Genomic DNA, 27,995 nt, shown 5'->3' with positions numbered 1-27,995 from the left:
GCTTGAAGAGGCTGTAGTACAATTGCGTATATAAGGGCGTTAAACGGGCAACAGGTGAATCAAAAGATTTCCAGCAGTGAACGGTGAAAGATGTGATTTTTGATCTGTGGCCTAAATATCTATCAGTAAGAATAACTAGAAATATGACCATGGTGTTGAAAGTGATTTTATCTCTACTGGCAGCAGTGAGTGGACTTTGTTGTTCGGACATCGATGAAAGCGACGATAGCCTAATCAGTCTCATCGAAAGCTGTGAGTGGACTACTAGACAGAATGTGATTTCGGAAATCCTGCTGGAACGTTACCGGAAGTACGTGATTTACAACTTTTTTCTAATGGATGATGTATGCGCTGTCTATGAGTGGGATAAAAGTACGAAGGATCCAGATTATAGTGAAAATAATACAATCGATGAGAAAAGTAAGTATAATACACCTTCCCTGCCCATGTTAGATTTTCATACAATTCTGTATAACAACCATTGAATTCTGTAAAATATCTGGGCATACCCAAAAACGCACGATTTGTATAAAAAAAACCTGAATAATCCACCTAGCAAGGTTAGTGCCTTACTCGTGCATTAGATAAACGAAATAAAATAGGGTGAGTTATTTTTAACGTGCTTTACGTATAAACTTCGTATTTACTTCTAACCACATAGTCCGATTTGACTAATTTTCAAACAAGGAGACAGGATTTCCCATCGAATGGAACCTGTTGCAAGTAAATCGGTGAATGTTAAGGGCTTGTCTCATTTGGAGAATTAAACTTAAAAGTGACAGTTCGCAAATTAAAAAATCACCCGGTCATAAGAATGACTGGTGCTGCTCAGCAATTCCAATAAGACATCGTTCAAAAATGATTCGATTTCTTTCAAATAAAAAACTTGCTCTGTGAGCAGGGTTATTCGGTAATTATTGAAATGTCACTTTTAAGTTTAATTTCAGTTTGATTCTCCCAATGAGAAAGACTCTAAATTCCAAAAGTGTGTCTACTAAATTTTGTACACATACATACATACATCAGCTGAATTCGTCGAGCTGAGTTTATTGGTATACAACACTATGGGTATCTGAACCTTTTATCAAAAGTTCGGTTTTGAAGTGATCATATTGCCTTTACGTATATAATTCGCCAGCTTTTCTAAACATAATAAGAAGCTTTCATTTTTTGTATTGGAATCCAGTAGCCCAATTTGCCCAATTCTTATACAGAATTAGGTTTTTTTTACTACCGAGATTTTCAGCCCGTGATTGGCTCATTTCACGAATGTGGTATCACGTTCACCTCAATTTGGGAGAGAGTGTTTACCAAATATTTGGAAACGCAGTTGCGCATAACCCGAGTAGCACACATGTTGCACAAAGGTTTCTGTGACCCTTATTTAACCGAATTTAGTCACATTTGAGTTGCTGCAACTAAATCGGTCTGGATTGTGTTGCTAGGGAAACTGGGCAGTTATATATCAGATGATAAGAAGTTCCATAATCGGATTCACAACCATCACAGACAAAAGATTCAACACGTTGTATATTTGCCATGTGATAGTTGAGTCGGCAGTGACCTGTCAAGGCCTTGACTAAGACACTGCAATTTTGTTTAGACAGATTAGCTAAATAGCTTGCTTATAGCGGTTCTCGGATATACAATTTTGTTTGTCGACATGAATCCAAACTACTCCAATACCGTTTGTGCTGAATGGAAGCCCGCTAATCAAACGCTTCACCCAACACTTAGATATTGGAATAGCTGGCTCAGGACCAATAAAGTCTTGTGATGCTCGAGTGCGAGCTAACTCATCAGCCAATTCGTTTCCAGCTATGGAATAATGGCCAGGTACCCATATAAGGTGTAACGTATTATCTGAATTCTGTTCCTCAATTTGAGTTCGACATGCGATTACTAACATCGACCTTGAGTTGGCCGAAGCGAGAGCTTTGATAGCTGCTAGTAGAAGTATATTACTTTGCCCATTATGTGTTTCTGCAGTGCGGATTGCACTCCACACATAATGGCAAATATTTCCGCTTGAAAGACAGTACAGTGTCTACCCAGTGAATGGGACTGTTCCAATCTCAGCTCACGCGAGTAGACACCTGCACCCGCTCTACCTTCGATGAGGGAGCCGTCAGTGTAACAAACAATGATGTCTGACATACTTCTTTCCAAATAGCCCGATGTCCACTCATACCGCTAGGGGAATTGTGTTGAAAATGTCCTATAAGGAAAACTGAGATCACTTGGAGCGAGGACAGTTCTGTCTCAATCAACCATGAGCTGTAACAACGAAGTGTGTGTAGAACTGCGGTTTACAGGATTCTCTTCCATGAAACCGAGAACCCATAATCTGTAAGTACAAGAAAGTGCTTCTTGTTTGAGATGTATGTGTAGTGAGGCCACGTTGAAGAGAACCTCGAGAGCAGCCGTGGGAGTCGAAGAGAACGAGAACCAGTCATTGCCATTGGGCACATTCTTTGGAGATGGCCTAATTTAGACTGAATTGTCTTCACTTCACCCTTTTCCACCACACAATACATCCATTAGCCAAAATTGGTCGTAAAACTGTTGTGGAAATCCATTTGATATATTTAGGTTTTGGACCCCAAGTTTTACCAAAAGTTCACCGGCATTGGCCGAAAGCTATACACGCCTTCTTAACTCTGAACTTAATGTTAGGTATCCAGGAGAGCTTGGAATCAAAAATTAGTCCCACATACTTTACCTGATCCGTTATATTGATTTCAGAGTCAAAAATATGTAATGGGCGAATACCGTGAAAAGTACAATAGATGTTTTATTCGGATTAACCGAAATGCCATATTGGCGACACCAACTTTCAACTGCCTGAAGAGCGTTTTGCATCAGGTCGAATAAAGTAGTAATACACAAACCGACTATCAATATTAGATAGTCGTCGGCAAATCCATAGGTAGGAAAACCGCCATTATTGAGTAATCTCAATAGCGTATCTGCAACGAGGTTCCACAAAAGTGGAGATAATACTCCCCCTTGGGGGCATTCGCAGGCACTTAATTTCCTAATCGTTGCTTGACGTAATGTCGAATAGAGATGTCGGTTTTTAAGCATCTGGTGAAACCATTTGGTTAATTTATTAGTGAGCCCATGACAACGTGCGGCTTCCAATATGGCATCGAGAGACACGTTGTCAAAAGCACTCTCAATATCTAAGAACGCACCCAGACATGATTGCTTTTGTGCAAATGCTTTCTCGATGATGTAGACAACCTTGTATAGAAGAGTCACAGTGGGCTTTCCAGATTGATAAGAATGTTGATTAACATGAAGAGGCATGTTTTCCAAACAGTCATCACGAATGTGATGATCGATAATACGTTCTAAGCATTTCAGAAGAAATGAGGTCAGACTGATAGGTCTAAAACTCTTTGCTTCTTCATAAGGAAGCAAGTCCTCCTTTTGGGATAAACTTTACAGTGACATATCGCCAGGATATGGGAATATACCCAGTAGCAAAACTGCATACTAAAAGTTTTTTCAAAACATGTTTGATATGCTCAAAACCCCTCTGAAGAAGAACGGGATAGATCCCCTGAAGATTTGTAAGGAGCAAAACTGTTAAGAGCCCATTTAATCGTTTCAGTAGTTAGATTCTACGAGCCTGAGCCCAAGACCCGTAGCTACATGAAAACCCAAGCAGCACAACTTGTTTCACTACTGAACATTTCACTGTGTTGCAACTATTCGGAAGAAACCATCTTTGCGTATGTGCCATCAAATATAACGCTTTTGCAATCTAAAAAGCGCAAGAGGTGGAGCCTACGGAAACATCCTTCGTTTGCAGTAAAATTGCAATAATATTGCAAAATACTACAGCGGAAAAAATAAAATAAAAATATAAAACTGGATTCGATTTATGGGTCTTATGATTGATAGTCCTTCACTCTACCACAGCACCATTCAACACTTCGAAGGGACTACATGTTGACTCGCAATAAAAACTATACGATTATGAAGTTTTGTACTCAGGTTTCCTGTTACTTGATTGCACCATCACAGGAAAAAATGTGAGTTGTCAAAACGTTGAACGATGCTAAATTAAACATGAAGACACATTCAACTTATCTGCAACTTAATTTAAACAAACAATTAAATTTTGAAAGACGCATTGAAGTTACATGGTAGAAAATATGCAACTTAATGATTTTGTTTCGTGTCTGCAACATGAAGTGCAGTATTCTTGGTTTGTTTGTTTCCAAATGTCAAACACGTACTGCATTGCAATTTTAATGAAACATTGATCACAATTCGAACGATTTTGTCATCTTGATGCTACTTTTTCGTGCTTTGATGTTTTCCAATGCCTTTAATGAAACTGAATAGAAACAAGGTGCTTTTAGGAAGATGTTGCGTGTGCTACTTGGGAAGACATCAGGAACATCCGAAGATGCTATATCGACACATCCAGGGAAGTGGGTATCAAATAGGTGTTCTCATGCTTCCTCGTCAGAAGAAGTGTAGTCGCCATTTGGCTTGCGAATTTCGCCAACTTGGAAATCCTTGGATCTCGCAATAATTGTATTTAACCTACTGGCTTCACTCAAATTGGAAACATTTGCACAAAGCTTTTTCCAGCCGGATCGTTCAGTAGATCGAAGAGGCTTCTTTTGGCCTTTCCGAGCCGACTTGAAAGACTCCGTCCCTGCTGAATGGCGTCTGTTCCAACTCCTTCTGCACTGCTTCCTGAGTTTAGCCAATTCGGAATTCCACCATGGGGTTCCTCTTGAGGTTTTCTCAGAACGCAAAGGGCAAGCTTCTTCAAAAGCTTCCACGATATACAACGTTGTAGTATCAACGGCATCATCCAAGTCGGTAGGAGTTTCAATGGTTGGAAGATATCTATGAAATTTTGTCGAGAGCAACTCTGTATAGAGATCCCAGTTGGATGAACGAGGAATTCTAAAACGCAAGGTCTGCGAAGTAACATTCAAATGATCAAAGAAGATGTAGCGATGGTCAGATAGGGATTCCTCATCTGATACATACCAATTCGTGACTAATTCTATTGGAGCAGAGAGTTATGTCTAACACTTTTGCTCTATTAGATACCATAAAGGTTGAGCGATTTCCTATGTTAAGTAAACCAAGTTCGGTACTACTTAAGTATTCCATCAAGCTGGAGCCTCTCAGATTGATATCAGAGCTACCCCAGATTAGCATCACTGCCGACAATTAGCGGAAGGCATTTTGAAGTGCAATAAATGACAACTTGTTTGAAAGCATCCTTAGGGGATGGTTCATCATGTGGTAAATAAATCGAACAATAGACGTATTTTCTGACGGGCGTTTCACTAGTTACATCAATTGTGACAGCACATACATCTCTGGTTGTTAGTTCAGAGATAAGTGTAACAACGATAGCGTTGTTAACAAGTATACATACACGAGGCATTGATAGATTGTTTGTCATTTCATTACTGAAAGCAGCAAACACCGGGTTTACTACACAGATAGAAAAAGTTGTTGAAATTTACACGAAAGTGATGCACATAAATGGAATGCCAAAAAGAGCGTAAATTTAAACGATATTATTGCCTGGATGAATGCATTGCGTTATGTCACTTTTTCTATAATGTGTGCTACAGAAACTGACATAATGCCATAGAAATTTCATACATCTAGAGCGAACTTGTGGGCAAAAATCCATGTACGCCCAGAATAGTTTAATTTTCCACGTCTTTATCTTTTACGCGCTGATTAATTTTCATTATTTTTTTCTGTGTAGGTTACCTAGGTTCTTGCACCAAAGCCACATGGAATTTGCCGTTTTGCATAAGTCTACAAAGATTAATCGTTGCTGTTCTTTTATGCTGAAGATTGATTTGAGCTATCTTAACTGTAGCCATTGCGAATTAAGATAATACACTCCACAACTTCAACATTTATGAGAACAGTAACGATGAAACCAAGTCGGTATCGTATCAAGAACGCCAAAGACGAAACACAGAGTACACTGTGAAAAGCGAGTTTATATAGGTGACAATTTGATGAAAAACTAAATAAAAACATATTCATAATCCCACCCTTATATAGCCTCAAGTTGAGATTGAATAAGAGTAGCCGATTATTCCGGAGAAGCAAACAGTCAACTACGCCTTAGCTCCGGTTAGCGCAGTAAGGGCTCAATACTGTGAAGGGTGCCCTGGTGCTTCACAGGCTCCGTTAGCGGTTGGGTTTTTATTAGACACCCCTAACCATTTATTCGTAGGCACGGTAAGCATAAAGCCGCATCACACCAAGAATTAGGGGTCAGCTGTATGGTGGACTTCTATCACTGGAACAGGCAATCCTAAGCGTTATTCTTAGCCAGACAACCGGCTGCCGACACCACACAACTATCTAGGCTGTTCGTAAAGAGAAGTTTACTTTACGTCAACTCTCAATGTGGCCAATTCGCCTTACAATTCGCCAGCTTTTCTAAACATACTTGTATAAGAAGCTTTCAATTTTGTATTGGAATCCAGTAGCTTCTCATTTGCCCATTAAAAAGTATCAACACCCATTTAAACACATTATGCTGTCAGTTTTCAAATTTGTGCTGTGATTTTGTTTTGATTCATTTGTATGGATTTGACAGTCGGACTAGAGAGAGAAACCCCGATAGTCCGGCCATACATTTGTCGGATCAGCGGGGGTATACTGTATGTTCTTATGCAGAATTTCAAGAAAAATCTAACATCCGTAGGTTGTTTGATATAGAGTTAGTTCAATTATAAATAACATGCTCCTATATCAATAATAAAAAGTGGAACGGTAAAAAATTGGTCGATTAAAATTGAGTGTATTTTTGTTCTTTAAATCGTATAGCATAGCATAGCATATGTGATTGTACAAATCGTGGGTGGCTATACAATGCTCAATTGAGCAATCTACTGTATATTGTCGCAAATTGGTACTTGGGATTAGTACCTTTTCCTATACAGTAGCAGTTGTATACCTGGCCACGTCCTTACAATCACGGAAGGAAGGTAAGGAATGTTAGTTCAACATCTACTAGTGAAGATGCAGGGAACCCATACTACCTTCATAGATGTCTCGGGAAGGAAAATTAGTGCTAGTGGGTAAGGTGAATAATAGGGAGCTCTATTCGACAATATAGAGCGTTTGTCAATAACAGTATATGCTGAAAAAATAATAAAATATATTCATCAATTTACTTACGAACCGTCCAAAGGAGGACAAAGTAACCTGGATTTTACAAATGTTTCGCATTATTTACAAAACACGCACACTTATTCACCGAACATTATAATCAGAACCAAAAACTCGGATTTTACGAATGCTCTAAATCCTACCTGAAACACGTCCGATCACGCACCAATTGTTTACTCACTCGGCCGCGCGAACTATCTGCTTACTGAGCAGAAACACGACAAAACAAGCACTGACGGCCGTGCAATGCAGAACACAATATTTCGACAAATCGCGGGATCGTTCTGCCGTCCGAAACAAGAGCCAACACGCACTGAACTAATTAACTTTATTACCGGCCGCGCAATGCAAAACACAAAATTCCGGCAAATCGCGCAATCGTTCGGCCGTCCGAAACAAGAGCCAACACGCACTGAACTAATTAACTTTATTACCAGCCGCGGAATGCAAAACACAAAATTTCGGCAAATCGCGCGATTAAATACTTCAACATCCATTATTTTGTAGGTGTGTGCGTACGAATTGTTCCCTTGTTTTGTTGTTGCCATTTACTGATCAGTTTTCAAAATGGCGTCGAACTAAAAGAAACATGGTATTAAGATTTTGAACAACTGTTGTATCATCCTTAATTGATACTGAGCACCAATCCGATTTAAATGTTTGAAGTTTTGCTCAAAGATTGCCCAAAACCTTTCGATTGGGCGCAGCTCCGGTGTGTCCTAAGACCTAAGCGATTTCATCGCCGCGACGATACCAACGGCGACAGAATCGCTGTCGCCAAGCGATAGAATCGCGTCGCGTGTGTTTGGGAGAACCTATAGTTTGTTTTGAAAAGACGTTAGATATGAAAAGATAAACCAGTATAGTATATAGCATAGTGTTTTCAGGAAAATTTTAGCGGATGGTATTTTAAGCTACTTTGCCAAATACACCCTCTTTTTTGTTGGGGCGTGGAACCACTGTGTCCATTTAGTTAAACTTTTGTGGTATACCACTGATTACTATGAACTATTTCCATGTTGTAGGTTGATCACTTTTTATCAAGTAAACAACCCAAAACGCGTCTTTTCCCAGTCCGGCAAAATTGAACTAATAAAACCCATTACCTTTCCAGGATTTGCAGTCCAAATTTTTCCTGGTTGCATAATACAACTGTTTAGAAATTTAGATCTACACTTGCATCACAACTGCAAAGCAGATATTCCGAGGTTTCAAGCTCCATGTTACAGAAACGACAAATATCTTTATGAACCTGGCCAATACTTTTTAAATCAAACCTTCAAATCTACTTGGGCAATGTCCGGTTATTAGGCCGGTATATGTGCAAACAGCTTTCTTATTGAGCTCCAAAAGCTTTTTGGTTACTGAAATATTGGGAATTATAAATAAAAAATCAACTAACCAGTTGGCCATCAACCTTTGTGCTTCCCAGGATTTCAATTCCATTTTTACGGCACAGTATGATATACCTACCGCAGAAAGGTTCTAGGTCAATAAACTGTGTGAACCTTGAACCTTGTTTCGCAAGCTCGTCTGCCGGAGTACTCTTGGGACACTTTTCGCTTCGAAATAATGCATTTCCAGACAAACTTTGACGTACATTTAAAGCTACTCAATCCTTTGAGTGCCGGTTGACTATTCGTGAAAATATTGTAGATCCAGTTTGAAAATCGAACTGAGCTCTCGCGACAATCGCATTTTCTTCCGTTTCTAAATGTCGCAACTGCATCGCGAGTGGTGTGCATGATGGCGCCACGACTGTGGCATAGATGCGCACTACTCGCGATGCAGTTGCGACATCCGGAAATGGGAGAAAATGCGATCGTCGCGAGAGCTTAGTTCGGTTTTCAACTGGATCTATAATACAAATATTTGCACATCTATATCTAGACCGCCATTACCACATCCACTCTAGACAGACATTAGTACATTTTATTATAGCTAATATATCCGCTTGGAACACCGTTGGATAGTTTCTCATTGCCACAAAGATCGCTATCCTAGGACCGAATATTCCTGTTCACGTTTTTGTTCCAAATTTTTAAGCCATCCGTATAGAATTCCATGGAACCGTCCTAAGCAAAAGGGACCTCCGTGATGGTTAATGTATGTTATAAAGAAATGTCATAGTTCTCCACAGGTTTCACCCAGTCTCCCCATTCATATTCATCACTGGCTTATATTGAAAGTTTTGTGACCAACTGAATCGCCTGAATTGAATAACTTCAATCGATTAAGTTTTTGCATATCCTTTTCCGCTTTCAGCTGCACGACTTCATGCAATGGTAGCAGATTTAGAATAGCATCTAATGATTTCGAAAGGGTGTTACGCCCGTTATAGCAATGGACACTAACCTTTGCAGTTTTGTCAGCTTCTTCTGTGCAGTAGCCTCATTTGTTTTTAGTCGCCATACAAGAGCAGCATATGTCAGTTTTGGACGAATAATGGAAGTATAGATCCAATGATTCATTTTTGGTCTTAAGCCCCATTTTCTTCAAAATGTTTTAGAGCATATCCAGAAGGCACTGGTTGCCCTTCCGATCGCACACTTAATATGAGCATTCCAGTTCAGTTTGGAATCCAGAATGACTCCCAGGTATTTGATCTGTTCACTAAGCTGAACTTCTAGTCCTCCAAGCTTAAGAGCTTTAAGATCAAGTTTCCTTTTCCTAGTGAATGGTACAATTACAATTTTTGACGTATTAAAACATAGACCTTTCTTAATACACCATGAACGGGTGAATTTTAGAACCCATTGCATTCTCTCAGACACCCCTTTTACCTATATTTCGATGTTTTCACCAATATAAACACGAATACCGATTTTCAGAAAAAATATTTAAGCTCTTTTAGTGGAATGTATTCAATTGTCTAAGACGAATTTAGTACTTTCCATTTAATTCCACTACGTTTTGTTATCTTTACAGATACGTATTTCAACCTCAACTGTGAGGCCGTCTTCAGTGTCTCGTACTTGACTCGACTCGTCGTCAAAATACAGTTGAGGTCAAAATACGTATCCGAAAAGATAACAAAACGTAGTGGAATTAAATGGAAAGCACTAAACTCGTCTTAGACAATACATGATATATAAATTCTACTTCCCACACCACATACATGCTCATGTAAGAATGGTGGATATAGAAAAGCTTTCGATTAATAACTGAGGAAATGATAAAAGAATACTAAGTTGAAAAGCACGCCAAGTTACAGTGGGAATGTAGAGCCATTGAAGAAGAAGGAGAAGAAGAAGAAGAAGAAGAAGAAGAAGAAGAAGAAGACATACAGACATCACCTCAAATCGTTAGCGACAGATAGTCTAATCGATAAAGCCATTCACCAATTGAAGTGGTTGGTTCAATTCCATTTTTATTAACCAGTTAATTTATTTGGTAGGCTAAGTCGTGTTCAATTCAACGCTTTTTTGTGACATATTTTACCTGGTCAAAATTCAGGTTTCTTACAATTTTAAATCAAATTTTGAAAAGGGCACTGATTCTATACTTTTTCATCTTTGAATAGATGAGAACAGAGTGCAAATTGATGCATCAGAACCCAAATTACAGTCAATTTGGGAAAATATGTCTAAACAGCCATTACTCTTCATTATTATCAATTATACTAATTGTTAGTCAAAAACTGATTTTTCGCTAAAATATTATCATACCAAATATTTTATTTGATGATTTCTCGCTTAACTTTTCAAAAGGACCTAAGTAACATTTTTTTCATGAATTAATTTGAATACTGCAGTCAATAGCTTCCATGCTGTTCTGATGATTGCGCTATTCAAATTAATTCATGAAAAAAATGTTACTTAGGTCCTTTTGAAAAGTTAAGCGAGATTTAGGTATTGGAAAATAAGGGAAACACATAGATAATGTCAAAAAGTCCTCTTTGACTTTCCAGGAAAACATAAATAATGAAAGAAATTATCACTAAGTTTTCAAAACAAAATATTTCAAGAAAAAATGTCCAAAGTATTGTAAACAACCTGTATCTGCTTAAATAATGTAGTTATTACTACTTCCAACTCGAAAATAATCATTTAATCGACTTCCCATTAGATATTGCATCGCCCAAGAACACGAATAGCAAACTTTTACTTACTTTTTTTGATCGCCTGTTTCTTCACTTTATTGTGTATGACACGACAAATTATGTATGTAAACTACTTTTCACACTTTATCACCACTTGATTATCACCACAAACAGCAAATTTATGCAATATTTGCTCTATGTTTCAATAAATAAAATCAGGACTCACTTGTCATAAGACGAGTTTGTACAATCCCATTGAATTCCACCACTTAATTGTATCTTGACAGATACGTATTTCAACCTCAACAATAAGGCCGTCTTCAGTGTCTCGTACTTGACTCGACTTCTCGACTAAGTCCATTCAAGTACGAGACACTGAAGAAGGCCTTACTGTTGAGGTCGAAATACGTATCTGTCAAGATACAATTAAGTGGTGGAATTCAATGGGATTGTACAAACTCGTCTTATGACAAGTGAAGACATTCCACTAAAAAGCTCAAAATAATTTTCTTAACAAAATCAGGACTGTTCATTTTCTTTGACAGCAGCATACTTCAGAATAGAGCGAGAGAATGTGTTTGTGAGCATATCAAACACACGCTAAAAGATACCACGCACAATTATATGTTATTTGATTTTAGAGAAACTACGAACAAAATATCCGGCGTTGGCATTTATTTTAAAATTGTGTTAAAATACAAATGATTCTACTCAGATTATTCTGCAGACCATGAATTATATCAAACTAGCTGACCCGGCGAACTTTGTCTCGCCAAAAATTGATCTATTTTTTGCGTCCACATTTGATTACCGTGCTGTGTCCTTATTCCAATCAGCGCCTAATTCCGTTCACGCAAGGCTAAATAAATAATGAAGATGTTTTGTATAAAAATAACATAAACATATGTTTTTACTTTTCTATGGCTATGTATGCATGAAATTAAATGAAAAGCAGCGTCATTTTTAGCTATTAAGAGTGAACATTTCAACAAAATTTGTTGGTCGTCACTACAGGCGCCATTTTGACTGTTTTCATTAACCCACTTGCTAAGAATGACTGTCATAATACTTAAGCATTTTTATGTGAAAATTTGAACCCTGAATTTGAAACAAAGAAGCATAAAAAGTTATAACAGGTAACATTCTAGGTAATACCTAAGTAACATTTTAAGTTTTATAACGCTCTTCAAGACCATAATTTACTCTACAAGAGTGTGATAAAACCAGTATAAAACCAAAATGTTACTAGGGTACTAATCGTTGTCTGTATTTTACCGATATAAAATGCTAAAAAGTGAAAATATCTACCGAAATAAGGGTACATCTAAATCAACTCGTTCCTTATTCCGTTCTATGGGTCTTGAGGTTGGATTCCGAAAATTCCATTCTTTATAATATAAGCTATGGCTAAGAAAAGGTACATCGTATATTAATGAAGCCAGACCGAAAGGAACTCCGTTTACAACTCTACACAACCCGTTTTAACTTATGCCGGAAAAACGTAGTTTTTTATCAGTCGATGGTGAATGACGAATTGTCAAGTGGTTGCTGGACAATGTAAAAAAGGCTTCCGAAGAATACGGACAGTTTCAATCAGCACAACCCATTTTATTGTAGCGTTCTTGTTCTTAAAGCTTTATCCGTATATTTCTTGGCGAGTTTCGAGTCCACTACAAAATACTGCCGTCTCTGAGCTACAAATAAGACTATGTGTTACCGAAATCCGTGAATACTTTATAGATTGAGGTGTTTTAAAGAATACTGAACAAATATTAAATTTGAATGAAACAGCGATACGAACAATTCCAAATAAACAGAGACATTGTTTTGGAAGATTCAGGTCAAAATAAAGGCCTAAATTACGGTAAAAATTGAATTAAGTGTAAAAATTACGTTGAGGATAAAGTGGGAAACTTTGATAGTGAATCTTATCTCTCCTTTTCTGTGGTACCTCATGTTACTGGGCAGCTAGCATTAATGTTCATGTTGAACTCGAACGGTAAGTGAAACAAATAAAAAAGCAACCAACTTAGCTGTACATATTATGGAAATATCATTCATTGTATTTTAAATTTGGAAGAAAATAACATTTTAGGTTTTTTTTGCAATATCTAATAATGAATGAAAAGATGAATTTGTGAGAAAAATTATGAATGATATTAACATCTCCAAGAAATCAAATGTATTTCGGGTGATTGGAATAAGGAACACGAAAGAACGGAATTAGGAATAATGCCATTTCAGATGATTGGAATTAGGACCACAGACTTGCTCAAGTTTGTTTTCACTATTAGAACCTAAGTCTATGAATGCATCCCAACATATTTTTTTCAGTTGTATATAGAAAATGACACTATGTAGCGAAATTGCAGCTTAAAAATACATAACGGCTATTTTTTAGAAGTTTTAGGGGCCCATCTTAGTCGTGCGGTAAGACGCGCGGCTACAAAGCAAGACCATGCTGAGGGTGGCTGGGTTCGATTCCCGGTGCCGGTCTAGGCAACTTTCTCATTCAAAAATGTCTCGACTTCTCTGGGCATAAAAGTATCATCGTATTAGTCTCATGATATACGAATGCAAAAATGGTAACCTGGCTTAGAAACCTCGCAGTTTTAATAACTGTGGAAGTGCTTAATGAACACTAAGCTGCGAGTTGGCTCTGCTCCAGTGTAGGGATGTAATGCCAATAAGAAGAAGAAGAAGATGAAGAAGAAGTCATAGCTCATAGTCTTAGGTGAACGGAAAAAGGGCACAGCACGGTACATTTTTTGTTATGATGATGATCACATGGATGATCAAAATTTTACAATTCCATGCAAATTGTACGAAAAACCATTTCATCGAAAAGATTCAGTTTCGATTTTCAAAGCATTCCAATTTCATCATAACATTTTTCCTCGTAAAAAGAAGAAGAAAACGAATATAAATTAGCGAAGATTTGGCTGTCTGTTTTTGAGTGATGCGCGGTCGTACAAATGCCAACTTTGTTATATATATATATATATATTAGGGTGGCTCAAATTAGTATGGGAAAAACTTTGTTCAATTTTTTTGATGGGCCGCTCTCTTATTCGGTTCTATTTGATGCCCTGATGCTCTGGACAAAATTTCAGCCAAATCGGTCAACGTTTGGGCGGTGCTAAACTCGTTGGAAGTTTATATGGAAAAATGTATGCAGAAACATCCAAAAACAGTAAATTGCAGCTGGACTACACAACTTACGATGAAGAACTATGACACTCATTCAGATCTTGGAGAATTTATAACAGAATGTTATGCAGAAAACCGCGAGAAGATTCGAGTTTGCCCGGCTAAGTTATTAGCATTTCTCTGCAGTGGGGTTTGAGCAAATTTCGTTTCTTTTACCTTTGAAAAGAAATAAATTCTCCCCTACAACACTCCAGTAAAATGCTAATATCTTTGTCTAATAAACTCTAATCTTCTCGCGGTTTTCGGCATAACATTCTGGATTTTATTTTACAAGAACTGAATGAGTATCATGGTTCTTGATCGTAAATTGTGCCGTCCAACTGCAAATCATTGTTTTGGGATGTTTCTGCATACATTTTTCCATATAAACTTCCAACGAGCTTAGCACTGCCCAAACGTTGACCGATTTGGCTGAAATTTTGTCCAGAGCATCAGGGCATCAAATTGAAAAGAATAAGAGGGCGGCCCATCAAAAAATTTGAAAAAGTGTTTTTTGAGCCACCCTAATATATATATATAGAAGAAGTGATAACCACACCGTAGTATTTTACCCTTATGTGGCTGACGATAGGACCGATTTCTTTTTGCAACGTCAATCCTCTCCAAGCTCATCAAAAAAATCATAACCATTGCCTACTTTTAGAGTATCATCTATTATTCAACTGCGAAACGTAGTGTATGAATGGGGTGGCTCCAGCTGCTGGATTGAACAGTGCTGCCCATTATCTAATAAGACTCACGAGGTGGAATATGTATATTGTTAACATACTATACTGCCGTGAATCGCATATTTGTCCCATATGAATACGAAACCCAGGAAAGATGGGACAGATATGCGATTCACGGCAGTATACTAGCAGAACCGACGAACTTCGTTTCGCCTAAAATTGATTAGTTCTATATTTTTTACTTTTGAAATTCATTTAGAAGATAGTTTATTCCATTTTGTAGATTAATTTTCGATTCAAGCAGAAATTTTGACTTCATTTGTATGGGAATCTCCTTTTCCAAAAGAGGGAGGGTCAAAAACTATCATAAGAACCTTCATCGTTCAATGTTCATACCGATCGGTTCAGTAGTTTCCGAGTCTATAAGGGCAGACAGACAAAAATTAATTATTTTGTGTATAGATTTGGTGCTACGTAGTTCACGTCGAGCGGCCCGGTCTTGTACACAACCCCCATGATTTTTTAGATGAAACAAACATATCATGTAAGGACCTTCAACTCTAAGAACCGCAAAGAGCAAGTTGTATATTTAAAACTGGTTGATAGACTTTTGGTTATGCGTGTAGACTCTAAGGCATTACGTACATTCTTCAAGGATTTCTTGAATAACCATAGACAAAAGCTGTAAAATAAAATAGCCAAAAATATTAAAATAGGTTGAAAATTGTAAAAGTTATGAAAATGTCAATATCTGGGTATACGGGTACCCTACCTGCCATTCAAGTTTGTTTTTTTGTTGGTTGCATAGGGGATAAAATTTGTTTTGCAATGTGTTTAAATGCTTTTGGCTATCTGTCTACATAACATAAAATTGAAATATCTTTACAAAAACTTGGAAAAAACGCGGAATTGCTCCGGAAATTACTCAGAAAATTCCTTTAGAGATGCCATTGGAAATTCCTTTAGAGGCTCCTTCAAAAATTTCCTGAGAAAACTAATCGGAAATGTCCTCCGTAAAATACTTTGGAGATTTCTTCAGATATTTTAAAATTTCTTCAAAATTTCGGAAATTTCTTTGGGAATTTCTTTGGATTTTAATTCGGTAATTTCTTTTTTAATTCGGTATTGCTTATGTAAGGTCGATACTGCAATATTGCAGCATTGTATAATCTCCATTTTCAATAGCACACGAAGGAAGAAGATTAGAATCAGAAACAATTCCTATTATTTGCTCTTCGTAAATTAGGTTGGACATCATTTTCACTTCCATCATATGAGGCACACTGCAAGCTTATAAACATTCAATCTTTGAAAGAGCGTTGTGAAACTGCAATGCTTTCATTTATTAACGATATAGTTTCGCAGCGTATTGATTCAACAAACATTTTATCGAAATTAAATGTCTACATACCATCTCGACAACTGCGTCATCGACATACATTTTCAATTAATCACTGTCGTACAATCAGATGATGGCCATCTATAATCAACACTGCGAAACTATTGACTTTACTTCGGCAGAACCTAAAAAAATATTTTGTCACAATTCGAAACCTAGACATCTAAAATTACATTAAATCGCAAAATTAAACACTACTTATCCAATCTATTTTTATTTTTATACACTATAATACCGTATTTATAGCATTAAGAAAATAAAGAAAAACATGTATATTGTATATGTATTAGTCTACGTCGGTTGACGAAATAAATAAATAAATAAAAAAAGTAAGGGTTCTTTCAACTCGTGCTCTTGAAAAAGTACTTCAAAAAGCACGTGGTTTCCAAGATGGCCGATTTCTGACTTTGTTGTATAATCACCTTAAAATACATTTTAAAGGTTTTTGCAAATTTTACTGTTTGGCAGACCCTTCACAGCTGTGTTGACCTAGGTTGACAGCTCGGCCCTGAGATGCTCGGCCGATAGTAAAATCAAGTTAGGAGTGTTCAATAGACCAATGCAAAATTTTGACTTAACCTCACTTTTTCGACAGTTCACAGAGCTTGTTTACAGGGTGTTCGAATTAAGATCGATGAGCCGGAAATAAAATTCATAATTTCCATTCCAAATTAATACCATAAGTCAATCACAGAAGACATTATTATTCCTAATCGCAAAACAGTTTTCCCGGAAGCTGCTCCAGATCCTGTAAACAAGCTCTGTGAACTGTCAAACTACGTCATCATGCGGTACTTTATATGCGCAGTCAATTATTAAGATTTTAAAATAGATTTAAAATAGTTAGCGTGCATCAAAATTGATGAATCTTTAGATTTAAGCTCAGATATCAACGTACAATCCTGGCACAACTCAAAATACTTCATTTTTTACATGTTGATGACAAAGCACGGATAACAGTATGAAGTTTCACCAGAAAAGGATTCACGTCGAAATTCGGAATATATCAAAAGTTATGTTTATTTTAAAATTTGACGATTTTTTGGAAAATTAGTATAAAATCTCGAATTTTTCGATTTTTCCAAGGTTTTTTTTTTCTTGCAACACATAAAATTAATCCATTTGTTTCAACATATGTGTTACGGGACAGGATTTCGAAACCTCTTTAGTCGAACTCGGTTTTAGTGGAGTAAGCTACTAAATAGGCTTCATTGATTCCATAAATTCGTTTTAATTTTAGGTAACTTACAGTTTGGGGTAACTTAGGTAACTTACACATGTGGGGCCCTCCGTGCGGTAAGACGCGCGGCTACAAAGCAAGACCATGCTGAGGGTGGCTGGGTTCAATTCCCGGTGCCGGTCTAGGCAATTTTCGGATTGGAAATTATCTCGACTTCCCTGGGCATAAAAGTATCATCGTGTTAGCCTCATGATAAACGAATGCAAAAATGGTAACCTGGCTTAGAAACCTCGCAGTTAATAACTGTGGAAGTGCTTAATGAACACTAAGCTGCGAGGCGGCTCTGTCCCAGTGTGGGGATGTAATGCCAATAAGAAGAAGAAGAAGAACTTACAGTTTTAGTTTTCTTCGTTCATAACAATTCAATCTTTCGTGTTGTGCTATAAATAACTAAAGTTTAGTTTACAATAGGTTCGACAAATTCAATTTATATTTACCACCGATTTTAAAGAATTTAGAAATAAGATATTTATAGAAATTTCAGTTAGAATAACTTTTTTCACGTTTGTGGTTTACGACTTATTTTGTTGTTTTTGTTATAGGTTTGTTTAGGTATGCATATATAGATAGAAACGACACACTGGTGCGAGCGATTTCATTTCTTTTCAACAGTTGGTAGCGAAGTTGTCAGGGCGATACTTAACGACATGTGTTTAGTCGCTACAATAAGCAAAAATATCCATGAAATTCGAAATATACGCAAAAATATGAAAGTTTAATTTTTTAGAGAAAATTTTAAAACGTTTTTATTTTGATTTGTGCCTGTATTGCAAGAAGCCGTCGATTTGTAATAATTTCAAAACCCCTAAACATTTAATTACCATTACTATTCATATCACTTTTTAAGCGTAACTATAATTGTTACAAACAAATCCATACATATTGAAAACTCAAAATTGTATTTTTGTCTATGGGTGAACTATGAACGTGATATTAAACTAAAACTCGTTACTAAATGATAAATCATTCTATTCAAATTCCAGACCTATCGAATGCTCAAGGTTACCAAGAGAAGGTACCAGGAGACGACCATCCATCATTAACCGTCTTTGATCATTCCATCAATGCGACCTGTACAGGAAGTGCCAAGGATTTTTTCATGTGCCTCTCTAATCAACTGGCGGATCCTACTTTGAACGCAATGATACTGGATAGTCTAGAGTTCTCCTGTAATCCGAGGTATTCCACCGGAACGGATCAAAAGCGAAACTCCAAGTATGTATCCAAGCAAAAGTTCTTTTCGTGGGGTGGAAAACGAAGCTTGGAGCAAGGTTTTTACCCATGGGGAGGCAAACGAAGTGCAGAGCAGGGATTTTACCCATGGGGAGGCAAACGAAGTGCAGAGCAGGGATTTTACCCGTGGGGAGGCAAGCGAAGTGCAGAGCAGGGATTTTACCCATGGGGAGGCAAACGAAGCGCAGAGCAGGGATTTTACCCATGGGGAGGCAAACGAAGTTCAGAACAGGGATTTTACCCATGGGGAGGCAAACGAAGTGCAGAGCAGGGATTTTACCCATGGGGAGGCAAACGAAGTGCAGAGCAGGGATTTTACCCGTGGGGAGGCAAGAGAAGTTCAGAGCAGGGATTTTACCCATGGGGAGGCAAACGAAGCGCAGAGCAGGGATTTTACCCATGGGGAGGCAAACGAAGCACGAGCCGCGTTCAACGTCAACCAAAGGTCGTCATAAGGAATCCGTTCCATGCATGGGGTGGTAAACGCAATCATCTAGAAGAAAATGAATCCTAGATGTTTGCATAAGAGGAGAATCATCATCATGTCTCGCCCAACACGTTGCCGACTAGGTCTCATAAGTGAAATAAATGCGGCCAAAAAGTTCTGTTTTTTTTGTTGCTAAAGTATGCCAGTTTGCCAGTGCATGTTCCAGTTTCATTATTAGCAAGAGAAAATAAAACTAAAAATTAAGCGCAACCATGAAATAAAACGTATATTTATTTCGACAATTAAGAAACACCTTTGAAAACCTTAGTTCGTCTATTAAGTACGTCACGCTTTTATGGGCAAACCCAATTTCAGAGAAGCTTGATGATGTTTTGTATGCCTTCATAGCCTCCATAGCCTAGCGGTCTTGCGCGGGCTACAGTTAAAGCAAGACCATGCCGATGACAGTGAATGAATCATCATGATATACGAATGCAAAAATGGAAACTTGGTGTCGTAATCTGACGTTTCGATGTAGAGAGGATCAGAACTACCGCAAACTCGCGTCGAGACAGGACCGTAAGCCCTCCATTATTATAACATATTTAAAAAAAAATGATCTCCTTTTTTTTTCATTTAAATAATATTCCACAACAGCCTACAGCCTAAGCAATACATTATTTGTTTCAAAAAACTTTAACAACCTATCTACATTTTATACTAACATTTACATAAAAAATTGATAACCTAAATTGGAACTAGCGCTCTAATCGTCCGAAAAGACGCTACGAACCCTAAACCTTTCTTCACACTCACCAAAGCGTTCTTGTAGTGTTTTAATTCCAGCCAGTCTGTGAACCCATGAAGTTCGTGTTCTGGGAGGAGTGTTGAGGATCATCCTCAGAAACATATTTTGAACTCGTTGGAGTCTCAGATGATGAGTTTTTGCGCAGCATGCCGTATTCGACCACGGGAGGATGATTTGCTTGTGGACAGCAAGCTTATTTTTCAGGTCAAAGGCTCCAGTAGTTTCAATAAAACGTCACCGTCTTGTCAACCTGTTGCCGGAAAATACGCATGCTGTCGAAAGTCAAGCAAAGGTAGTCGGCATCATTGGCCAATTCCACAGTCATATTGAAGATGATTTTATAGTCCCCAGGTGGAACATGTTTAGGAAATTTAGACTGAGGGAAAATAATGAGCTGGGTCTCCGCCGCAGGGTGACCACTCTAGTCGACAAAATAAATTCCCTGGTTTTTCTAGGTTTTCCCGGTAGGCTTTTCAAAATTTTCCCGGAAATTTTGCCTGGGAGAGTTTTGATTATGTAAAACAATGTATTTTATTTGAACAAAGAGAATAGTTTATTTGTGTACAATATGTACAACTTTATGTTTAAGTATCAATTCAGTTATTTGACTCATGACGCGCTGTAAAAGACTTTAAGTTCTAACTGCTGTTTTGTCCGAAAAGCTTTCGAGATATTGATTGCACTCTAGAAGGTATGTAGCAGGAAAATAATGAAAAGCATACATATCGACGTTTTCGTGCAACTACTGGTACAACTCAAAATACTTCATTCTTGACATTTTGATTGCAAAGCAAAGAACACAGTATAGAGTAACACTTGACAAAGACCCAGATCTAAATTCACAATGCTTGAAATTCACAATTCAGTATGCTTATGTTAAAATTCGACAATTTTTGGAAAAAAAATGTATACCTCGAATTTATTGATTTTTTTTCAAGTTTTTTTTATTGAAACACATAAAAGTAATCCTAATGTATCAACACATGCAAAAATATCCATGGAATTCGAAATATTTACAAAAACATTAAAGTTTTTTTATTGAAATTTTTTAACGTTGTTTCTGAACATTTTCAGATTTAGAGTTGTGCCTGGATAATTTTGGTCATGCGATTGCACCGGGCCTTAAGCGCAGGCAGCCCAGTATGTTAGTACTACCTGCGAGTGACATTTCGCAGACGGATCAAATCTTTGGTTAGTAAATCAATGTTTAGGGCAAGGATGTTAACGATCATTCAGTAATTTGCGTTCGATCATTTAGTAGTTTGTCAATAACACATTCTAGAAGCGGAATTTCAAAATATGTTGTATGGTGGACTTCTAGTGCGAAGGTTTTTCTACAACTCTGTCTAATGGTTCGTTGTTTGAATTCCACTAGTAACGGAGTAATAGCTATAGTTTCAGTAACTTAGACTAAATGATAACAAAATTCCAATCATTTAGTTTAAGTTACTGCAACTAGCGCTCTAACTCCGTTATTAGTTGAATTCTAATAACGAACCATTAGGCAAAGTTGTAGAAAAACCTTCGCATTAGAAGAATTAGTGTGCCTGTATTAGTATTGCACGAAACCGTTGACATAGGAAAAAATATTTTAAATATTACCAAGTGCTTCATTATTGAGCCAATAAAAAAAATACCTAAAGAATGTTCATATGTCTAATGTTTTCTCTACTTTCTCTCATTGAAACTAACGATCTAACAGTCTTTTGTTGTAAAAGACAAGCTAAGAATTTATTTTCAGTAAACCTATCTTCTATAAAGGGTCCTCTACTGTTTTGTACTCGGTAGATCTTATATTTTTGCAGTACCTTTGGTAAATCGTTCGTAGACGTATTATTTAATTTAAAAAAAAAATTGAAATAAAGTTAGGAAGGTTGAACAATTTAGTGTATCAAAAATGCATCAAATTGCAGTATTAAACGACAAGCAACCATAAAATTTGATTTAATCTAAGGAAGTTCCCAAGGAATTCCAAAAAATCGAATAAACTTCATAAAAGTTCCTGAAAATATGGAAGCAGCCTGGAATCTTCGCAATTTTATCAGAATATTTGTTGTAAAAGCAGTAAGGATTACTGATAAAATTTATGAAAATTATTTAAAGCTCGTAAGACTTTTTTGAACAAACACTTGAAAATAAGCAGGAATTTGAAAAAAAAAGTGATACAACTTTATTAAATATCTATTGAAGACCTAGCATTACTATAAGTCATTATCAAAACCTATAAGAAAGTAATTAAATAAATTCTGATAAAACTATAGTAGAAGGGAATGATGGCTTTGGCAGGTTTTGTTCTATTATTGTCAGGGTTTTTTTTTATGACTGATTATGCTCAAATTTGGCTTAAACATTCTTTGCATATCAAAGTATATTATGGCCAAATTTCACAAAATTTAGTCGACAAAAACCCCCCTGAACTTTTTGCACAAAATGTAGGACAACACTGCACAGTGGTGCGTTTGTGTTGGAGTTTTGCCACTAGCGCTCTGATTAGTGATCACTGTACCATTGTAGACGATGGAGGTGTCATATGTGAACAGAGACAAAATTCCGCCTTCTGGAGGTTCTGGCATTCGGAGGTGAACAGATTTAAAAGCAGGGGCCCAAGGATACTGTCCTGGGGGACGCCTGCGACGATGTTATGCGCATTGGAATTCGCTCCACTGATTGAGACCCGGAATGTCCTTGCCGACAGATAATTGTTGATGATTTTCACCAAGTTGCTGGGAAGATTGTAGCGTTGTAGTTTGTACACCAGGCCATCATGCCATACATTGTCAAACGCCTTCTCGACATCGAGTAAGGCCATGGCGGAGGTTTTCGAGACAAACTTGTTCCGTCTAAGGACGTTCGTAACTCGGGTCAGTTGGTGAACGATTGATCGACCGCGTCGGAAATCAAACTCGAGCAAGATGTTGAGATTTTCGGCAGACTCAGGTAACCGGTGATGAATAGCTTGAATAATCCTGAGAGACTCTAATGGGATCAAAGGTGGAATTGATCGAGGCTAAGATTTTAGAATTTTTGTTATCTTCCAAAGCGGCTTAGCATAGTCTGGGAGAGCGCGGATCTTATTGGAAATAACACTATTTCTGAGGTCCACCATTCTGGCCTGGATAATTTTGGTCATGCGATTGCACCGGGCCTTAAGCGCAGGCAGCCCAGTATGTTAGTACTGCCTGCGAGTGACATTTCGCAGACGGATCAAATCTTTGGTTAGTAAATCAATGTTTAGGGTAAGGATGTTAACGATCATTCAGTAATTTGCGTTCGATCATTTAGTAGTTTGTCAATAACACATTCTAGAAGCGGAATTTCAAAATATGTTGTATGGTGGACTTCTAGTGCGAAGGTTTTTCTACAACTCTGTCTAATGGTTCGTTGTTTGAATTCCACTAGTAACGGAGTAATAGCTATAGTTTCAGTAACTTAGACTAAATGATAACAAAATTCCAATCATTTAGTTTAAGTTACTGCAACTAGCGCTCTAACTCCGTTATTAGTTGAATTCTAATAACGAACCATTAGGCAAAGTTGTAGAAAAACCTTCGCATTAGAAGTCCACCATACAACATATTTTGAAATTCAGCTTCTGTAATGTGTTATTGGCAAACTACTAAATGATCGAACGCAAATTACTGAATGATCGTTAACATCCTTGGTTTAGAGTGTTGCTTACCAATCGAGCAGTTGGCACATGTTGTTCACGGGCCTGGGAGATCGCCTCTTGGATGAAGTGGAGCTTGTCGTCGATTTCCTCCGGTGTGGTCGGATAGCGCTGGTAGTTGATGTTTTCGTCCACACATCTTTGGAACCGGCTCCAGTCGACACGATGGTAGTTTCGCCGGGACTGCTGATGACGATCGACCGAGGAGTCCACTTACGCCACCACAGGGTAGTGATCCGAGCTGAGCTCCTGTTAGACGATTTTGGAATGGGCGCAGGACCGACTCAGCTGTGTGGGGGAATCCGGGCTCAGGATTGACCTTCCTTCATGTCGTTGCTCCAAATGGTTCCGTTTTGATTGCAGCGACTGTTGCCCCAGGCTTGGTGCTTGGCATTCAAGTCGCCGGCAATAATGAACTGACCTTGCCTCCGTGTAAGCTTGATGACGTCCCTCCGAAAGGCGGTCGATGATCCGTCGCCAGCCTTAGCTTGGGTTGGGCAGTACGCCGCGATGAGCGTGATTGTACCGAAAGAGGTAATAACTTCCACACCGATGGCCTCAACGATGCGCAGCTGGCATCTTGGCAGCAGGCGACAGTTTATGTTGTAGCGTAGAGCGATGGCCACATCACCTCCCCTGGTGGGCCGGTCGAGTCGCACGATGCGAAAGTCTGGTATGTTGACGTTCACCTCCGATTTAAGGTGCGTTTCGGTGATGAACGCCACGTCTCTTTCCTTCTCCTCAAGAAAATCCTTTAGCTCAATTGTTTTGCTCTTTAGCGAGCAAGTTGACCAGGCCCCCCTAGCAGCCATTTTCAATGATGAACATGCCAAGATTGAAGACCTGGTCGAAACGGGTTTTAGAGCCGCGCAGCCGAGTGGCGAGCTACGCGAAGATCGGCATCAGTTGCTCCGAAGTGTAGAGCGGAGCAGATTCTTCCGGTGGGACGGCTTCGTTTTCCGACTGCCGACGGAACCCAGGAGGAGGGAGCGGGGGCATTCGCTGATGGATGGTGCCGACGATGCTGGAGCTTGAACCGACGCAGCTGCCGCTGCCAGTCGCCTGTGCGGCTGTAACGATGGGAGTATTGGAATCACACGACGGGGAGCCGGGATGGCTGGAAAGTTCACCTCGTCGATTACAGGAACACGGTTCTTCTTCGGGAGGGTCCTAGTGGATCCTTCTTCCGGATTTCCAGGAACTTGCCTCGCTTTGGGCAACCCTTTGTGGTAGCCCGATGTTTGTCGCCACAGTTGGCGCATTTGGGATCGGCCACCTCCATTTTGTCGCACTCGTCAGTCAGGTGGGGTTCGCCACACTTGTTGCAGCGCAGCTTCATGCGGCAGTTTCTGGTTCCGTGTCCGAAATTGAAGCAGTTGGTGCACTGCGTGACGTCGCGGTGCACTGGCCGATATCGCTCCCAGTCAACGACGGTGTAATTTATAACGTCAACTAGCTTCAGGTCCTTCCAGGTAGTAGAGCCGTGCTCCAGATGGACCAGGTAAAGCTGATCGCGATATCTTCTCGCCTTGTCGTGACGAGCGATCTTGTGCACGGCTACAGGCTTTAGTCCGCAACTTTCAAGCTCTGCTTGGAGCTCTTCTTCCTTCATGTCGTGGAGTCCTCACAGCAAAGCCTTGAGCGTCTTCGTGCCGGGGTGGTCATGAGTGTAGTACTCATACTTGTGGACCTCGAGGAACTCCACGACGGATTTGATTGTGGTCCTTATTGACCGGCATTACTTTTACGCCCTCGCTGCAGAGCCGAAATGTACACTTCAGCCCTTTAGCGATTAATTAACGAATTTTCGGGCGCAAATCCGGCGGATTGCCCTTCACAAACACAGGCGGGCACTTCTCCTTCCGCTCAGGTTGCACCTGTGGCAGCTGCGAGTGCTGCTTCTTCCTCTTTTTCGGCGGATTGCCGGCGTCATCAAGTGGCAACGGTGAAAACACTTGTAGCTCTATCTCCGGTTTAAAACTTTATTCAAAAGTCACTATTTGATTACTGTTTCTGCAATTGAAAGTCATTATTTGATCACTTTTTTCGTCATCGTTGGGAACTAGTCACTATTTTGAACGGCATTCACCGGTACCAGCCCTGCATGTGTGTCTTATATGAAATATAAAAAATAATTGAAATCATTTTAGGTGCAGTAGGTATTGAAATGTAACTATTTTATGACTTGTGCACATACAATTTATACCATTGAAAATTGCCGCACCACGTCTGTTGTCAACAAGACTGAAAACTGAAGTCAGCATGGTTAGAAAATTGAATAAAGTAAGTATTCAATAAGCTTAGATCACAGACAAACAGACATAACACATTGAACATTCACTCATCAAATTAATCGTCGTTCAAACACTAACGACATCTGTTGAGTTCAGTTAGTTGGGCAAATCACGAACCAGATGGCGGGTGATCGATTGGCCAACTAATGATTATTTAAATTGACCAGTAAATCAGTGAACGATGGAAATTTGACGAGTGTTATGTCTGTTTGTCTGTGCTTAGATCTTCTATTTCACGCATTCTTAAACCAAAAATTCATCAATTGCAGAATTGAGATGTAGCCACATAATCTGCAGGAAGTGCTATCTGCGTAATATAGCATATTTAGACGTAACACAAATGCAAAGTGGCAAAACTCAAAATAATTTTCTTAAAATAATTTAAGAAAGACTTCCGGAAGCTGGATCAGAAATAAAACTTGCTGTTTAATATGGTAGAACAGCGGTTCTCAACCTTTTTCTTCGAACTTTTGCATTAATTGAGGTACCCCCATATGTTTTTTGCTGTAAATGAAAATAATCGTAACCTTTAAGATATATGAAAAATGAATCTGAAAACTAATAGAATCTTGGCTCTCCATAAACTTTTCCAAAATTTTTATTTTGTTTGAAACTTTCCAATTCAAATTAAGTTCATACATCGAGTATCTTACAGAGCATCTTGAAAAGACGCATCTGAGCTGCTTTAGAGTATGCTTCCAAGCCTCTTGGAAATAGAATTCCAAGCCTCTTGAAGTGAGGGTTCCAAGCCTCTTGAAAGAAGGCTTCTAAAGCTCTTCAAAGTAGTAGGCATTCGAACATCTTAAAAGGAGGCTTTCAAGCCTCTTGAAATGAAGCTTTCGGGCCTCTTGAAAGAGGCTTTCGGGCCTCTTGAAAGAGGCTTTCGGGCCTCTTGAAAGAGGCTTCCGACCCTCTTGAAAGAAGGCTTCCGAGCCTCTTGAAAGGAGGTTTCCGAGCCTCTTGAATGGAGGCTTCCGAGCCTTTTGAAAGGAGGCTTCCGAGCCTCTTGAAAGGAAGCTTCCGAGCCTCTTGAAAGGAGGCTTCCGAGCCTCTTGAAAGGAGGCTTCCGAGCCTCTTGAAAGGAGGCTTCCGAGCCTCTTGAAAGGAGGCTTCCGAGCCTCTTGAAAGGAGGCTTCCAGGCCTCTTGAAAGGAGGCTTCCGAGCCTCTTGAAAGGAGGCGTCCGAGCCTCTTGAAAGGAGGCTTCCGAGCCTCTTGAAAGGAAGTTTCCGAGCCTCTTGAAAGGAGGCTTCCGAGCCTCTTGAAAGGAAGTTTCCGAGCCTCTTGAAAGGAGGCTTCCGAGCCTCTTGAAAGGAGGCTTCCGAGCCTCTTGAAAGGAGGCTTCCGAGCCTCTTGAAAGGAGGCTTCCGAGCCTCTTGAAAGGAGGCTTCCGAGCCTCTTGAAAGGAGGCTTCCGAGCCTCTTGAAAGGAGGCTTCCGAGCCTCTTGAAAGGAGGCTTCCGAGCCTCTTGAAAGGAGGCTTCCTTCTTCTTCTTCTTCTTCTTATTGGCATTACATCCCCACACTAGGACAGAGCCGCCTCGCAGCTTAGTGTTCATTAAGCACTTCCACAGTTATTAACTGCGAGGTTTCTAAGCCAGGTTGCCATTTTTGCATTCGTATATCCTGAGGCTAACTCGATGATACTTTTATGCCCAGGGAAGTCGAGACATTTCCAATCCGAAAATAGCCTACACCGGCACCGGGAATCGAACCCAGCCACCCTCAGCATGGTCTTGCTTTGTAACCGCACGTCTTACCGCACGGCCAAGGAGGGCCCCTAACAAAAGGAGGCTTCCGAGCCTCTTGAAATACCTTACGA

The 27,995-nt window shown here is 39.0% G+C and overlaps 2 protein-coding genes across 2 annotated transcripts in view; one reads left to right on the top strand and one right to left on the bottom strand.

Annotated features, from left to right (window-relative positions):
• Positions 1–27,995, bottom strand: part of LOC134221022 (COMM domain-containing protein 4) — a 161,402-nt gene that overhangs the window by 48,928 nt on the left and 84,479 nt on the right. The window lies entirely within an intron of this gene.
• Positions 51–19,690, top strand: LOC134221021 (leucokinins-like). Its single transcript, XM_062700197.1, has 2 exons — positions 51–420; positions 18,731–19,690. The coding sequence occupies exons 1-2, from the start codon at positions 144–146 to the stop codon at positions 19,492–19,494; spliced, it is 1,041 nt and encodes a 346-aa protein (XP_062556181.1). The 5' UTR covers positions 51–143; the 3' UTR covers positions 19,495–19,690.

The sequence above is a fragment of the Armigeres subalbatus genome, chromosome 3 (assembly GCF_024139115.2).
Source record: "Armigeres subalbatus isolate Guangzhou_Male chromosome 3, GZ_Asu_2, whole genome shotgun sequence".
Lineage (NCBI taxonomy): Eukaryota > Metazoa > Arthropoda > Insecta > Diptera > Culicidae > Armigeres > Armigeres subalbatus.
Note: the sequence above shows the minus strand (reverse complement) of the source record. Positions and strands in the feature narration are given on the sequence as shown.